Source organism: Aptenodytes forsteri, unplaced genomic scaffold, assembly GCF_000699145.1.
Source record: "Aptenodytes forsteri isolate BGI_AS27 unplaced genomic scaffold, ASM69914v1 Scaffold534, whole genome shotgun sequence".
NCBI lineage: Eukaryota > Metazoa > Chordata > Aves > Sphenisciformes > Spheniscidae > Aptenodytes > Aptenodytes forsteri.
The window spans coordinates 631903-649630 of NW_008795712.1; the positions used below are offsets into that span (position 1 = coordinate 631903).

General features: G+C 40.1%; 1 protein-coding gene across 1 annotated transcript in view; it reads left to right on the forward strand.

Moving 5' to 3' along the window:
• The first annotated feature begins 4882 nt into the window (after positions 1–4882).
• Positions 4883–17728, forward strand: part of FZD3 (frizzled class receptor 3) — a 55268-nt gene continuing 42422 nt past the window's right edge. The window contains exon 1 of the mRNA XM_009283436.1: positions 4883–5401. Coding sequence (XP_009281711.1) covers positions 5213–5401 — 189 coding nt within the window. The 5' untranslated portion in view covers positions 4883–5212. The remainder of the gene's footprint in view (positions 5402–17728) is intronic.

Genomic DNA, 17728 nt, shown 5'->3' on the forward strand with positions numbered 1-17728 from the left:
ACTCCGACGCGGCGGGCGCCCGGAGGACAGGGGATGCTAGTCCTGTCCTCCGCCGAACGACATGGAGGTGCTGGATCCACCCCCTCTCCCTCGGCAGCGCCTCGGGGCCGGGAGATGCTGGTCCCGTGCATTCCCGGTCCCTACCAGTGCGCTGGGGAGCCAGCAGAAGGGGATGCTCGTCCCATGCGTTTCCCCTCCTCTTCCCTTCGCAGCGCGTTGGGGTCCCGAGGGGAGGGGGGATGCGAGTCCCAGGTACTCTTCCCCCTTCCCCTCGCAGTGCCCTGGGTGCCCGGGGGAGAGGGGTGTTAGTCCATGTGCACCCTGTCCCCTCTTCCCCTTGCAGTGTTGGATCCAAAGGAAAGGGGACGCAGTGCCCCTCTTTCCCCCAGCAGTGCACTGGGGATCCGAGGAGGAGGGGATGCCATTCCTCCCTCCACATACACACACCTTTTCTTCTGCAGTGCGTTGGGGACCCAAGAGGTTGCTAGTCCCACGCTTCCCTCCCTTCTCTTTGCAGTGCGGTAGCAGTGACCCAGGAGGAAAGGGATGCTAGTCCCATGCACACCTCCCTTGCCCTTTTCCCTTTGCAGCGCAGCAGGGACCCAAGGGGATGCTAGCTCTACCCACGCACTGTCCTTTTCCTTTTGCAGTGCAGTGGGGACCCAGGGGGAAGGGGTGCTCGTCTTATGTACATATATGTCCTTCCTTTTCCTTTGCAGTGCAGCAGGAATCCAATAGGATGCTAGTCCCCTGTGTGCACTTGTTCCTTTTGCCTTTAAAACACAGTGAGGATTCAAGGGAAAAGGGGATGCTAGTTCAGTCTGCACCCTACCTCCTCTTCCAATCTAAGGGATGATAGCTAGCTCCCTCTCTAGTTCCTTTAGTTTGCCATGCAATATGAACTCAAATGGAGAGAGATGCTAGACCTGTCCCTCCATATACCTGGAGAATCTAACCAGAAGGGGTTTCTGCCTTTCCGTCATCTCTGCTGGGAGCGGAGCGGGGACTGTCGTGGTGTCACTATGCGGAGGGAGAGGGGAAGCGGAGATACTCTGCATCTTTCTTCGTTCTGCCCTGTCGTACAGTGAGGAGGAGCATGGAAGAGTGGGAGAGTGTCGCATGTGCTCTCTTTCCTCCATGGTCTCCTAATTGAAATAGAGGATGTGGGGGATTATAGTGTGGTTCTCCCTTAATACGTAACAGAAGTGGAACAGGGGAGTACAGCACCGGAGTTTCTTTCCCACTGACTAATTAAAATGGAGTTGGGAGAATAATGTATTCTCCTTTTGTGCCTTCATGTGGGTGGGAATGGGTTGCAGAAACACTGCCAGTGCTTGTATGCAATGAATGAGTTCCTTTCCTTTCTCCGTGATCAGAATTGGGTGGGGAATGACTAAGGTGACATTCTCCTCTTGTCTTCTCACTTGTACAGGAGGAGTCTAGTTTGTTTTATCACCTCATTTCTCTGGGACAGATAACCATGAATTAATCCACCTACATGCTTTCTTGCTAAAGTCTGATGACTTTTGTTCTCATTGCCCCCCTCTTATTGCCCCCTTAGTAACTTTGAAATTTCTTTGAAAAAAAAATTTCCCTTTTGGGAGTCAACCCTTTCATTTTGTGATTTGCACTCTTCATAATAGTCGTCTATGCGTGTCTTAATTTATCCTTTACAGCAGGAATTGGATGGGCTTCTTATGATTATAAATAATGTATAAATCGTAACCACATTAACAAACTAGTTGTTTCCTACCCCTTTTGCCCACAGGTTTTTTTGCAGTGCCTTGGGGTAGATGGGTAGGTATCCCCTCCTCCTCTTTTATCCCCAGTGTCATCGAAAGTGTTTTGTTTTGTTTTTATATATACATAAAAATAACCACAAAATTTCATATGTAGAGGCTTAACAAAGCGTATACAGAACTGGATCTGTGGTGAGAAACTATCTTGACACTAAAGATTGCTTATTACAGCATTCATCTGTCTACACCAATTAATAGGTCATCTATATGATCGTTTGCAAAACTTTCGTCTCCTTTCGCAATGATATGGTTGTCTTTTTTTCTTAATTTCACCTAGGGTGGGTTTTTTTTTCCATGAAAGGGCACTGCATGACTAGGCTATGTAATTTGACATTCTTTTCTGGCTCTAGTAAATATATTCTTAATTTCCTTTATGATACTATATAGTAATAAGATCTCAAGTATGAAATGGAAAAGTCCTGAAAGGACATGATGAATTTTTTCTGCTTTTTGCACAGTTAAAACTTTTCGTGGCTTATTGAGGCTAGGTTTTTGCATGTTTTTTTTCAGTTTGAGGTTGTGGGGAAGTCAAAAGATGGGTGGATTTGTTTGGAGTCTTTACTTTGAATGTCATTAATATGATGATTTGTGTGAAGTGTTCTTGGAGTTTTTCCCAAGATTCTAGATCCTGACCTGGATTTGCCCAATGTTTGTGCTTCCAACTTTAACACAATACCTGGTGTGAGTGCAGTTCATCTTACGTTGCTTCTGAACCGCTCTTATGAAGCATTATCCACTGATCACTGCTGGAATGGCACCTGACTTGCCAGGAGCATGCTAAAAAGTCAATTGCTAATCCACGTTACAAGTTGACTTCACTGAAGTTGTTGAATACAGTCTTTTGGAGTTGGTGGGCAAAGTGTTTGGGAAAAAAAATATGCTTGAAGCCAGTGTTTTGGAGATGGCAACAGACTGAAAAAGCTTCTTTTCCTGAGTTTGGGGAACTACTATTAAAATGTCAGAATCAAAGGGCTAGATTCAAAGGGGATTAGGCACCTTGTACAAAACTAAGTAGGAATTGATTTTGTCTGTCTATAACTTGTAATCTGGTCAGGATGTGAGAATATGCAGAAACCTTTAGGGTTAAGTAATGCTGCCTGGAAGACAGGATAGTTCAGGTCTTTGGGTTTTTTTGAGAGGCGCCAAATTCTTAAAAAATAAGTCTGAGAAATGGCTTCCTTAGACCAGAAGGACATACCTTTTCAAGGTCATATGAACATACTAAAATCAGGTATGGTTAGATGTAGCATGTCTTAAATATTGTGAAATATTTTAAATTCAGTGTGTTGACTGCTCTTCACAGCAACACTTGCTTGCTTCAGAATATAAGCAAGGCACTGTGATTTGAGATGTGTTGGTTGGTTCTACCACCTAACTTAAGGTGTAGATAGTTCTCTTTTTGGCTTTTTTTTGGTCATGTTTTATTTTTCCTAGGTTTGGAACAGTTTTATTATTTATATTCTTTATGTACTTCAGTGCTGCTTCGAACATGGATTCCCCATCAATAGGTGTGAGGGAGTAAGCAGCCTGTGAAAGCAAGTTGTCAGTGAACTTATTTTAACATGGATATGTTTAGCATCTTGGTCTTTCTCCTATTTGCATGTTTGTTTTTACCAGCCTGTCTTGCACAACTGCAGCCAAAAACATTCCCTCACATGATCTTAAAGAGAAGCACGGAATTGTTTAGGTTGGAGGGAACCTCTCGAGATTATCTAGTCCAACCCGCAAAGTGTATGAGGGTTTAAAGAGGTATATGGTATTTAATTTTTCTGACCATAAGATGGGCTTATGTAAACAAAAGTGTGCATGCGTAGCTTTTTTGATCGGCTGATACCAGCCAAAGTCTGGGAATTAACTCTTTCGTATCTCTCACTAAGTTTGCATTAGGGAGAAAGGAAAAACTTTTTCCTTCTCTGAGGTGGAGAATTTGTTTCCCTTCCTGAATATCTAAGGAAAAACATTACTCTCTCAAGATTAGAAGTCTGCTCAAATTTGTGATTGCCTACTCTTGGGAATATTGATGGAGTATTTGGGGTTTTCTGGTTCAAACAGGATTTCTAAATTTCTGTTACCTTTTTTAACCATAATTTTTTTTTTAAAGCAGTTGGTTAGAGACTAAATTTTGCAAATTTCATTGCCGTAAGACAAAATTGTTATAAGAAAAGGGCTTCTTTGTACTTTTAATGGCTCTGTCAACTTTTTCCATGCGTCAGCCTCCAATTTCAGAGTTTGTTTCTCCAGTTGATGAGCACGATATGCTGAGTCCCTGTTCTGCTTGTTCCACTCCAGCCGCTTAGCGCTGAGAAAATGCAGATCCAGCCCTGGGGAATGGCTGCTGTTTAAATTGGCTCTATAGGTAGAGTGGAACTGGCAGAACAACCATACGTAGCTACCTTTGCAATTTCCATCTTTGAGAGTGTGTGGAGAAAGGGGTGGTCAAAGAAGGCTGTCTTCTGCTTATCCTTAGCTGTTATGGCGGTTTCCGGAGAGCAAGATAGGAGAAGTGTGCAAGTAAAATGGGTTAGAGACAACAAAAGAGTTGTTTACAACTGGACTAAAATTACATATTTGAACACAGGTAGCCAAACCATGAATGTAGCCTGTTGGGCAGAACAGTAGTCTTCAGTACTGCAAGTTGGGACTTGCGTATTGGTGGTGGTGACTGTTTTGTTTTTGTTTTATAATTATTCAACAGAAGTTACAAGGCCATGCAACTAAAGAGATGCTATCGATGTGAATGTACCAGTGGAGATGCTGAGTCATAAATAGCTTGGTTTCAGTGTGGTCAACAATTGTAATACTCACATGGTTAAATTTAAAGTGTGGGGTTTTCTAAAAATATTTTCTTCATAGTAAATACATTCCTTGTTTTCACCATCCTTTTTGGGTAGAGTTTTACAGCATACCAGCTTTTTTTTCCATCAGAAATAGTCTGAAACCAGGATTAAAACTGGTCAGGGGACCCTCTAGTCTTGCACATGAGAACTTGAAGCAATTTGTCTGCCAGGCTATTTAGAGCTAAAATATTTTATTCAATTACAAGGCTTTTTACTGCATTCTGCTTGTTGTGTTTTTTATTCTAGGTTACCTAACAGAAGAAGAACGTAACTCAGCTGCTGTTCTGTCATGATGGGGTCAATTGTGTGGGAATGTGGTTAAACATTTTAATACCTTAACCTAATACGTGCTATATAATACTTAGAAAAGAAAAGGCAAGATTTCTCACGTCTGTCTCAAACACATCATCTTCTGGACCGAGCTAAGAATGTTGTATACAAAGAGTATTCCAGTTTTGAAGAACCTTAAACAAGGACTGAAAATATCGCCGTTGAAGTGAAGTCTGAGGGTACCTGAGGAGTTGAAAGAGCTTTCTGACTGGCCTCAATAACTGGCCCCGTTCCCAGTGTGGAAGGATGGCTATTAGTTGGATGTTCTGTTACCTTTGGCTTTTGGATGTTTTGGTGGGGCACACAAGAGGGCACAGTTTATTTTCTTGTGAGCCCATCATCTTGCGGATGTGCCAGGATCTGCCTTACAATACCACCTTTATGCCTAATCTTCTGAATCATTATGACCAGCAAACAGCAGCATTAGCAATGGAGGTAAGACTATTTTTTTCAGCAATATATATGTTTTTGGCCTTTAGTTGACAAATAATTGGTAACAGAATCCAGGAAGATATTTACATTAGAAATAAAAATGAAAAAATCAAGATAATTAATAATTTAAATATAAAAACAAATACCATAAGATGTATTGTAATATATACTAAAATATTCTATGACTACAAAATTTGTCTATTTTAGTATAACTGAGTGTGAAATACTCTGGATGTGTTTGTATGTTAGTCTGTTACTTGAAATATTTAGACAGATCAAGAATGCATATTTTGAATGGTCTGTCACTTAACTAAATGCCAGAAAAATAGCATACTGAACAATGAATAGAAGATTTTTAGTTCTGAAGACTACGTTCTTTGGTGGCTTTGTAATATTTGGCCTAAAATTTGGTGTGAAAAAAATGAGAATAATAAGACATACTGTGAAAATAATGGAAATTGCTCATTTATTAGTACTGCTTTTCTCAGCTGGAAGAAAGTCTGTTGTCTCGCAGACAATTTAGTTAACCTGTTTCTGTTCTATATCCAGGCAAACAAGCTTTTAGACTTGCACTTTCTTTGTTATAATGGTACCTTATTACTGTTACCATTATCCCCCCAAACCTTCTTTGGACTTACACATAATAATTTTCTCCTTTTAAAAAAAAACTCAACACATGTCCACTGATACTTGTCTAAGCTTTCTTTGGAGAACTTTCCTGATGGGGCTTCAGCCACACACTTAGTCTCTTTTTATCTGCAGTCTAGTTTATACAAGACTCTTAAGTTCACTTCAGTCTGTTCTCTATCTTGCCACCCTGCCTAAGGAGTTCCCTTACTTGGTATTCTGTGATATGACTAAAATTTACGGAAATTCAGAAAATTAGGCAAGTCTCGCTGTCAGCCTACTCAAATTTTCATGAGAGATTTGTGCAGATTAGGTTTATTTGTATTTTTGAAGTACTTGGGAATCCTCGCTGGTAGATGTGCTGTGCTGTATACTGAGAACAGAAAGAGTAATCATATGTTTTCATCTTTGAATGCTCTTCCTGACAACATAGAAACTTAATTTAATTGTTCTGGTTAAATAATGTAAAGCCAAGGCTTTATATAGTCTTTCTATGGAAGAGTTGTGAACCAGACTTGACAGGCGTTTTACTGTAAGAAGACAATAGAGATTCTTACCCTTAAATTTGCTTTGTTTGAAAGAACTATGGACTTGCATTTCAACGGCTCATTTGGATGTGGCTAGGGATTCCAATTATACTAAATACATAGCAACAGGAATGAATTTTATTTTAGAACTAGTTCTGGTAAGTTCTGAGGACCCTTGAAGATCTAACTGTAAGGAGGAAAAACTAAGCCAAAGCAAGTAAGCAAGCTTAACAGGATAACAGTGTGAACAACTAGGCGTGTACAAACTGTTTATTTCATCTTTGAAAGGTGGAACTGAGGATATTAAAGGAATCGATGAAACCAACTGGACTGAAGAGTTCTGGGACTTGGCTTGCGGAGGTGTGGAGATAGTGGGTTTTGGTTTTGTTGGGTGGTTGGAGAAGTAGATGGTCACCTCTTGGAGTGGAAGTAGATTATCAGTGGAAGTCTTTTAAGATCTGTGCAGTTCAGTATTTTCTTAAATGATCTAGAAGAGAAGCTAGCAGTAAGATGAGAAAGCCTATTGATACCGTTGTGAGTAACTTAAAGAGTAACTTAAAGCTAAGGTCAAATCAGAATGAAGAATTGTAGAGATCTTGAGATTATGTTTGAGATACATTCAGCAATAAAACTGTTGAGGAAATTCAAAGTGATAAAGATGTATGTGTTGGGGGGAATAATATTCTTCATATCAGTGGTGGTGGTCAGCATATTTCATGGGACTTAGGATGGTTTGTTCTATCGAAATATGAGTTGAAAGCTTGACTGAGCAGTAAGAAAGCCAAAAGGCAAATTGGACGTGGAATAATTAGGAAAGGAATAAAGAGCCGACATTACAGTGGTGTTATATAATCCTGTGGCTCACAAATAGCTGGAGTGTTGTGTGAAGTTCTGAGCTATCTCAAAAAATGTGTTTGAACTGAAAGAGGTCCAGAGAAGAACAGGAAGAATGACCACAGGCTTATGGAACATATCCCATATGAGGAGTGTTAGACTACAGCAGGGTGCTTTAGCCTACTTTTAAAATAGGAAAAAAAAACCCCAACAACAACAACTACTATCGTAAGTGGCATGCAAAGGGTTATAGGGATTATAGGGACAGTCGTACACTGTCTCTTCCAGTGCAGGAACTAGGCTCCATCAAATGAAGTTGCTAGAAGCCAAGTCAGAATGAAGAGGAAGAGGTGGTTCTTCAAATAGCTGTCAGTAGAGCTGTGAAACTCTTAGTACCGTGGATGCAAAAAGTTTGAGGAGACTGGACCAGAACTTGGAAAATAATGCCAATGAGGGTGACTAGGTAGAAAAAAAAAAACCCACTTCAGGCTCTTCCCCTCGGCAGAAAATGGTCACAGGCTGGGAAAGCATTTAGGGAATGTGAGAAATATCCTGCTAATGGTCCATTTTGCCAAGCATTCTGTATCTGCTAATGACAAGAGGAGGTGCTATTTAGGGAAGGGATTGCAAGCCTCTTGTCTGTGGACTGTTTCTCTGGTGCTTCCCCAGTATCCACAGCCCTTGAATTACGGATGTTAGAGGGTACCTCCCTGCCTGTTCCCTTTAGTATCATTTAATGGATCTATTATCAATGAATTTCTCTAAATTATTTTATGAATAAAATACTCTCAGTCAGCTCACTAGCCACCATGTGAAGAAGTACTTATACTCTAACCTGTTTTAAACCAGTTTCCTGCTCGTTTCATCTAATACCCTTTTGTCCCAGTATTGTGCAATATTGTGCTGCAGTTAAATCTTCTGTTACACTTGTGAGTTTGGAAACCTCGGTTTTATCCCCAAGGCTTTTCCTCTCCAAATTGAAGTGTTCCAGCTGTTTGGACTTTATTCTTGCAATTCAGCTGCTTCATTCCTGTAATAATTTTAGTTACCTTTCTCTGTCCCTTTTTGTAGCCTTGTCCTTGCTGAGGTGTGGAGATGAGAATGGCACAGCACTCCAGATGCAGGCGCGTTAGGGATTTATTTATAAATAAAATCACACTTCTTGCTGCTAATAGCTTCCTAGTAATGGCCAACATTATGTTCATTTTTCTGGCTTTTGTTACATGTTAAACCAATGATTTCGGAGAACTGTTAAAAATATCACTTTCACTAACAGCCTGTTCATGGCCACTGTTGGAAGCAGAGCAGTAATTATATGGACCCTCAGCATGAGCCAGAATAGCTGGTGTAATTGTTCTTATCTTCATAAAATAGCTTTCTGCTACAGAGAGAGAAACAGTTGAGAAGCGAATGTTACTTCTCTGCACTCTGTGGTATAAAGCTCAACTTAATAGCATGAATTAGCTTGCATGAAACACTGTGTTGCTACAATTCATACACTAGCTTGATGCCAAAGCCATTCTTAAACATAGCATGGGTGTGTTGGTGTTGTGGGTGTATATATTCTGCCAACATATTTAACATATAGGCCAGTGGTTTCAGTCTGGACATGGACTGTGGGCTACTTGTGAATGCTTCATGAAAAATGGTGAAGGCTGTACAAGGAAACAAGGCTATTATCAAGCTTAAATTCACTATGCAGGGGCCTGCGCCTCCATTGCAGAGTTTTTTAGGGGTTTGAACAGGAAAAAAAGAATGAAAAGCCACAGGTTTTCCTAAGTATATTTCCACTCCTTATATTAGCCTAGATTGCCACTTAAATCTGTACTTAGCAAGAAGGAAGTTTTTATTATTTGGCTTTTTAGACATTATTTAATGTTGCAGTCAAACGGATAGAGCACTCAAATTTTGAACTGGATGAAGTCTATTAAAACTTGCATTGTGACTTGTTTCTGGTAAACATCTCTCATCGCCCAGCCCTCCCTAATTGCTGTGAGCATAAAATAATACAGCTGCAGAATCAGTGTGATTCATCTTGTGTAGTGGGGGAGAAGGCCTTGTAATTCTCACAGTTTTTCAGTACCACTTTTTCACAACAGTTCCTAATAAAACCCGTAAGAAAAATTCAGCTTGCTTGTACTGAAAGAGTACAATACAAGAAAGAGTGAATGTGAAGCAAAAAAGAGAACTACTACAGCTGTTGTCTTACCATCAATAAATTTAGTGTACTTCTCTTCCCGTGCCATTGATTGCTTCATTGAAGGAACTGTTTAAAAACTTATTTACTGTTATTTCTTGAAAACTCAAAAAATCAGCAAGTTGCCTTTTTGAGACTTTATGCTGATATGATTCCTTCATAATTATAATAAAGGCTAATAAGTCATGTCATCAGTGTTGTCTTGTTATGTTGCAGCAATATTGGTATTAATCATCTTGATTAAACAAAGAAAAACAGAATATTACATCAGGAGTCCCTCTTAGCATGTACTGATCCATGCTGTAATCGGTTCCTATGCCTTTATTTACTCCTGGGAAAGATAATGCCTTAAGCTTTCTGCTGTGCTACATCAGCAAGGCCTGCTTTAATCTGGGAAGATTGAAGGGAGGGCTTTCTGCATTCAAGGGCCTGGAGCATTATTTTATCCCCAAGTATCTCTAAAGGCGCTTACTCCTTTTGATAGAGGACAAACACCAGTTGCGCTAGTCCAACCTCTGTTAACATCCACTTGGCTATAGTGGAGACTAAAATGAGAGTCATTTTACATCTGCTTCTTTCTAAAAGGAGTAATGGCGGTTAATATAGACTAACGCACTAGTCATGACAGAGCACGGAGATATGAGATGATAGGTGTAACGGGCACGTATTTTTGGGAGCCCCCGGTCCAGGCCCTGTGGCCAGGCTGAGCTGTCCAGGCAGGAGCCGAGCTGGGAGCTGTCCTGCCCTGCAGTTCTGCACAGCGACAGCCGCTGCGCACGTCGGGGGCCTCATGTTTCCTGACTCTGTGGGGTCATTCCTTTTATCTGCTTTGTGCTGTCATGTAAAAGATACTGTAAGGTATTTTTAAAATTTTCCATAATCTGCTAACAGGTTGTTTTATTACAATAACCATCTAGCATAGTCTGTCTCAGCTATGCTGGTAAAACTTTCCTGGAAATATGTTCGTGATGATAGTGTGACATTGAGATGATGTTGCACCGCACTGCTGCCACGCTTCTGCTGTGTGACATAGATAATGTGCTGAATGAGGCAGTGACAACGGAGAAGTTAAATTACCCCTATCCCCCTGAGGGATCTGACCTTGTTTACCCATCTCTTGGATTATTATTGCTACAAAGAATTATCTTCTGTCCCTTTTTCACTTAATATTCCTTTGGCCTTGAAGCATTTGCTTATGCGTAAGACTAGCAAGCGGTGTTTTTTATCTGCCTTAATGCAATTATTGTAGACAAATATTTTTATCAGAGAACATGTAGCTCGGTAGCCTGTTGGAGCCTGGGAGCATGCTATTAAAGCTTTTGTCACTGATGAAGAGAAGTGGTTTAATATGATGATTGCTAGCCTTGTTGCAGTTAAATATACTACCAGCACTTCCTTCTCCTTACCTTGATTTTTATGGGACCTCACAAATGATACTAGGGGTCAAAGAGGTTTTAAAGGACAGGAACCAGACACAGTTGAGGCCTAAATGGGTCCCCCTGGGTGAACGCAGAAGCGTTGTCTTTTGGGATTATACCAGAGGTCAAACGCTCCAGAAATGAGATGATGCAGTCACCATATGGGCAGAGGAGATAACATGCTATTCCTTTGCACTCTTTCACAACTTCCATTCCCATTTTGCATATCAAAAAAGAGCAGCGGAAGGGACTTATGGATGCGCCATAGCTAGGTTGGCTGGTGTGTAGGTGGGAGATGCAAAGGGGGAAATAGAGAAATAATTTTATCCCACAGTTGATTTGTTTTTTGCAGTGTGAGGGAGGTAGCTGGAAGGGGAGAGGAGTAATGTTGACTCATATGCTCCCACTCCGTCAGCGTGGCAGCGTTCACCAGCTGGGAATCATTGGATTAATATAAATAAACCATCCTGTCATGGAGTTTTGAATATTTAGAAGTAGAGCTAGTGAATAGTTAATGGGCTTTGTCACAGAATATGCAACTACAGATGTGAAGACACCTGATTTTTCATACCCTACTTCAAATTTAGTGGTTTCTTGCTTGTACTGATTCTTGCAGAGGATAATGCCATTGACCTGCTGCAGAGCAGAGTGCGTGCTGCAAGATTTGCGTACCCTTGCTAACTATATTTCTGAGTGTATAGCACAGTTTCTTTTTTGTGGCAATATTTTTTTTTCTTTCTCCCGTCCCAGCAGTGATCTTTGGAGTCTAGTTCATTTTTTTTGTCTTTTTTAAGTGGAAAAGAACCAGAGTATGCTTAAAAATGGCAGCAACAGAAGACATAGCTATATTTATTCCCATCCTGGTCTTAGCATGTGGGATAGGAGTTAGGTATTTTTCCAGTATAGGTAGGTCAAGTATTAAGTGGCTCATTTTAATGGTGTTTCTCAAATAGCTTTTCTATCAGGCATATATTACTACTGATTTCAGATAATCAGGGTTTGGACTCAACATGGAATATTGTCTCTTAATTCTTGATTTGCATAAGGGCCAGGGAGAAGTGTGCAAAATTCACTGATCTTGGCTTATATGATTGTGATTCCTACCTTCCCTGGAGCTGTGAGGAAGTACTGCCCCATTCCTCCTCCTATTTCTGAGTGATTTTTTTAGATACAAGTGGGAAGCATCTTTCTTTCTTTCCCACTGATCAGCAAGGATGGGGAGAATGTAGGGCGGAAGATCCTTAACTTCTCCCCCCCTTAATTCCTTTATTCCTTTCCATTCACCATCTTCTTTTGCCTTGCCCGTGCACTATACCCTCCTAAATCTCAGCACTTTTCCTTGGCTTTCTGTATTCTTCAGTTCTGCATCCAAAACTCATAAAAGTAGAAGAATATAAAGCTAATGGAAAAGTAGGTTTTAATCAGCTGGTGTTTTGTAAGCACCCTAATCTTACACACTAAAGAGAAAATTAATCCTTACTGCAAATTAGTGTCTAAGATTATGATGCCTACAGAACAATGGAACTGTACATGATCATAAGAATGCAAGCTGTGCACCAGCTGATTAAAGCCTACTCTTTCATTAACTTTATATTCTCTTATTCTGACTCTGAATTTTTACCTTAGAAATAGCCACGTAAAGATATAGATTCTTTTATTGTTAAACCAGAATGTCTCAAAGCTTGAATTACAAAGGTGATTCTGCAGAGTACAGGTAGAGCAAAGGACTTCCTAATAATGCACTGCTGAGAAATTCTTGCTTTAGGAATACCTGAGGCTTGTCTGTTTGAAATGCATCAGCTTGTGGTTTCAATCTTGACCTGCAAAGGCCATGAGCCTTGTGCAAAGGTGAAATCCTGAGTGGGTAAGAACAATTTGGGAAGAACTAGAGCTGCTACATCCCCAAGTAGATCCATAAAAAAATTAACATGATCTGACAATTTTGTAAAATGAGGCTTCTGAGGAAGCTGTTTCTTGAACATAGCCTTAGATGGTCTCATGTTAGGACCATCAATCTGATCCTTTTCACATTAAGGTCCAGTGAACTTTGAGATAATCTGCATGAATATTGAATATTCAATGAATACTGAAGCATTTAGACTCTTCGGATGGGAAGAGCAACCACGTGAGATAATTATTTGCATTCAGATAAAGCATAGAGCTATGAGTATCTGCCTACTTTGAAGTTGGTAGAGGCTTAAATAAGGAAGAAAGGGAAAGAGTCTTGTCTTTGGCTAGAAACCTTTTGAAGCAGTTAACCCAAACAGAATAGATGCACAAAAGATGGACTTTTCGGCTGCTGTTGCATGCAGTGTTTTGTGTTTGGGAGAGCGTTGTAATTCTGACAATCAGACTGTCAAATACGGACTTGCTGAGGAAGGTATTTGTCAGTGTGGAGGTACCCACACTCACACCAGCAAACCGAATGGATTTGTGGACCTAGGTCACACCCGAGCACGTGGTCCATCCTAGTACAACAAGCACAGGGAATATAAACTATAACTGGCTTTTTAAGGAGGAATGGATGCTTGTCTAATGTGACCAGTCACAATGGTGAGTCTCTGTTTTTTTTTTCCTGCAGGGGCCATATCATTGCACTTCAGGAAACCAGGTAAAGGTATTATAGTGCTATGCTGTACAGAGCAGCATGAAAGAATAGAGTACTAAAGAGATGCTTCTTTCTAAAATGAGTACAAAGAACACAAGGGTTAAAACTTCTGCGTGTAGATCATCAGTACTCAAATAGTAGAGCTAGATAGCAGGTGTTAGAAACCCTTACTTTCTTTTGCCTGGCTAACAGACGTTCTCCAGAGACTAATTTCAGAAATACTGTTTTCTAGTCTTTCATGTTTGTTAACGAGAACAAGATGCTACGTGAATATTTTCAAAATGCAGACTAGTAGTGAGAGAGAAAATGAAGAGAAGTAGGGTTCGGGGGTTTTTCTGTTAAATCGATAAACTACTGCTTGCACGTTGAAGATGAACTCTGTCACCATGTTCATATTTTCTTGAATAAAAGATTAATTCTGAACGATGATTCAAGTGGAAATATGGAAACAAAGTTTAGCCTTAGCAGTTTAGTGCAAGCATATGAAAAAAACATTAGTTTTATGTAATGATTCAGTTTAAAGTGAATGATCTACATCTTAATCAACATTATTCACAGTGGGTTTGTTTTCAGGGTCATGAAGGCAGATGGCTCTGCGCTGTGGCTAATTCTGTAGCATCTGGTGGAGGCTTAAAGAGGAATTATTAGGAAAGGTGGAACACATGAATTTATTCTGAATAGTTAAATGACAATGTACTGTCTAGTCAGTTCTAGCTTTATATCTGCAAGCGTAAACTCAGAAGCAAAAGAATGTTGTGCTGGAGCATTGAGGGAATATTGGTCTTACCGTTTACCGTTCCTCTTACCTACCACAAGCATAGAGACATTCGTTCCTATCTTTGTATGTTTTTTCTCTACCTTAATCAAGATCAGCCAGCTGATTCTCTTAGATGTAACTGCTGTGGGACAAAAACCATGTTTATGTTGTATATTGTATGCTGTAGTAGTCCAGGTTAGTATTTGTTACAGTGACTAGACTTTAGTCTTATATCTAGTAGCATGTGTAACTGGGAGGATATAGTTCTGCTATATTAGTACTGAAATAGCTACCCTGTATTCTGCGTGTACTCACATTAGATTCTGTCCCTCGTAAGGCAGAGATCTAGTGTGTCCACGATAGAATCAAGTCACCACTTCTCTTTAGTCCAAGTTGCTAGCAAGACCTTTCTCTTCCCCCTTTACGCTCTTCTGATACTAAGATTATTTAGATATCTCAGTTATAACTTGTAAGCTGACATAATAGGTTGGAAGCTCTTTAGATTTGTGTCCTTTCGACTTGCCATTCTTTCAGAACATGTTTTTTGTGCAAAAAGTTGGCAGTGATGTAAATAATGGTGGACTACTTCAAAGTTGTGTGACTTGGCTAGGACGTACTTTTTATTTTGTTGGTCACTTGGAAGTGGTGGGTTTTTCCTTGCTTTCTCTAGTGTGTGATGATGGTTCAATTATAGGATAGTCGGATTCAAAAAGAAAGCCACAACAGACTGGCAAGACAAGAGAATAGGTATGAAATGACAACTTAAGCACCAAGGAGCAGTTGTCATGAATTTTACCATTTGTCTTGCTGGTATGGCTGCAGTTTTCTTCTTTGTTTTGGGAGACATTTGTGGTGACTTTAGAGAAAGTTAGGATGGCTTTTATGGATTTGAATCATTTTTGTATCAATGGGATGTTCCCGGGTGGCTGTGAGGCTATTGTGTTCTGTGGTATGAGAAGAAGAAGAATTCACCAAAGCATGTTTTTAACATTCAAAGGACGAATCTTCTTAAATTCACCTCTGCCTCTTTTGCGCACTGCTGCCTTACTCCCCATTTTGTATCCCGGTCATTAAGACATGCAAATGCATGAGGGTTTTGTGACTTTCTGAAGGAAGCCGAGCCAGTGTTTGTCCTATATCTAGTACCAAACTGGTACTGAAGGTAAGCAGCCTGTGGGCTGCGAATTATCCCTGATGGTTGAGGAACCCAGTGTTCTTGAACTGAGTTCATTATTCAATCTTGCAACACCTTGGACTTGCAACACAATAACATTTTAATAAAAAACGCTTTTAAAGAATATATTTGGTGTGAGAGGCAGGCTAGTAGAAACAAAATTGGGGAGGAGGTGGATAAATGTAAGAACCTAGGAACAGTGATGCAAAGTCAGACCAGAGATCTGTTTAGCCTGGTACTCTTGTCACCCGATGGTGGCCCACAGTGGGTGCTCTACGGAGCAGGTCAGGTATGTAACATACATCTACCCAGGCTGTTCTTCCATGTTCAGTAATTTGTGGCTTGGAAATTACGTCTTGCATTAGTAACCTTTGATGTATTCTCCTACAAATTTACCAGTTTTCTTCCTGAACTCATAGATTCTTTTAGCGTCCACACAAATCAGTGGCGTAAGTTACCTAAGTTAAAGGTGTTGTGTGAAGAATTTGCTGCTTTTTTTTCCTCTTCAAACAAACCACCTGCTGTTTTTGTGTTCCCTACTTTTTCTGCTGAAGAGACAGTGAACAATTGGACCATATTTTTCCTTTATGTATCATTTGTGATTTTATAGAGCTGTTTCATGCCTCATCTTCCTGCTGTCTCTCTTACAGGGTACAGGAATAAAAGTATGCCATATCTATGTTTTTATGTAGTATATGAATGCGATGCCATGTTAATACACTGTATGTAAATCTGCTCTGTCAGATTGCTCTTGCAGTAACAGTAACGACTAGTCTATCTTCCATATTTTGCAGAACTGTTAGTGTAAACTGTCTGCGTGTTTGAAGCCATAGCTCAACAGCAATCTTCCTGAAGCTGTGTTGTTTCCAGGTGTCTGTGAGGCATTTAGAAAACATCTTCAGAGCCCATCAAAGTCAAAGGGGAGTTTTCAGCATCTTTTCAGGAGAACATTAAGTACTTGTGTCGAATTTGAGACTCGGATCTGCCCAGTTTCTCTGTGGTCTCATACAAATTAATTTGATGCTATTATACGGACTTAAAACTAGCACAAAGCTGGATACTCGGTCCTTAAGTTATTACTTGAATTATTTTCACTTGCAAGACTTTTTTTCACTGTAGGTTCTAGCGTTGCGATTTTAACGACACCTTTCCCATTTTGTTTCCCATCTTGTGAATTTGGCCATGATACTCCTCCTCCCTGCCCCTGTCCCGCAGAGTTAGTTCCTATGGTTACCCCCCCCTTTGTGGGGTGACAAAGGTTGGCATCTTGATTCTCCCGAGCCAAATTCTGCCCTTTGACTCTCTCCCCTTTTCACACCCCTTGCTAAGCTTGGCCTCTTGCTCTGCTCGGAGGCTTGTCAGCGAGGGGGTTCCCATGGAAACGAGGAAGGAAATTTGAAAAGAGACGAGGAGAGAACAGAAGCACAAAGGGCTGGTTAATTTGAATTTGAACAAGGAAGGAAAGCTCCTTGTAGTTCATCTTTGTGTGTTGTAGAAACCTGAAATTTATCTTTTAAAAGTTGCTTTCAATTTGTAAACTTGTTTATATTCCCTGTTTCTTGATTTATAGAACAAAAGTTGTCATGTTTGTGGCACTGAGCAAGGAGAAACATCTTTCTTTTTAAAGTCAATGAGAGAATTCTAGTCAGCCATTCATGTAGCTTTTTTCCCCTCACAGGTCCAAAAGCATCATTCATGTTTTTAATATTTTTCTCTGAAAAGTTACATGTATTATTTTTTCCCTTCGTAATGATTCAATCATACTATCAATTATCTAGCATCTGTGCATCCTTTTTTGTGGAGGAGTGGATGAATATATGCCGTTCAGAATCAGCAGACCCATTAGTTGAATCTCTGCTCATGAGTATTCCTTCTGGTTTCTTATTGTACATTTTTAGCATTGTCATCTGATCTGGGCAGGTGCAATATGGAAATGTAACTGCAGACAAGAATACGGTGACAAAGTTTGGTCTTGGATTTCAGGTTTGATGCTTACTGTCAATAATAAAGAAAACATTTCAAGAAAACAAAAATGTGTATCATGTGATTGTAAGTGCCTTTGAGACACTTTATCTGCATATTTTACAAATGTGTTCAATAATTAAAGTTTGATATACATTTGTTCAAGAACAGTGAAGTTACTTTGTCTTCGGATTTTCCTCTGTAGCTCTTTGAATGACAAATAGTC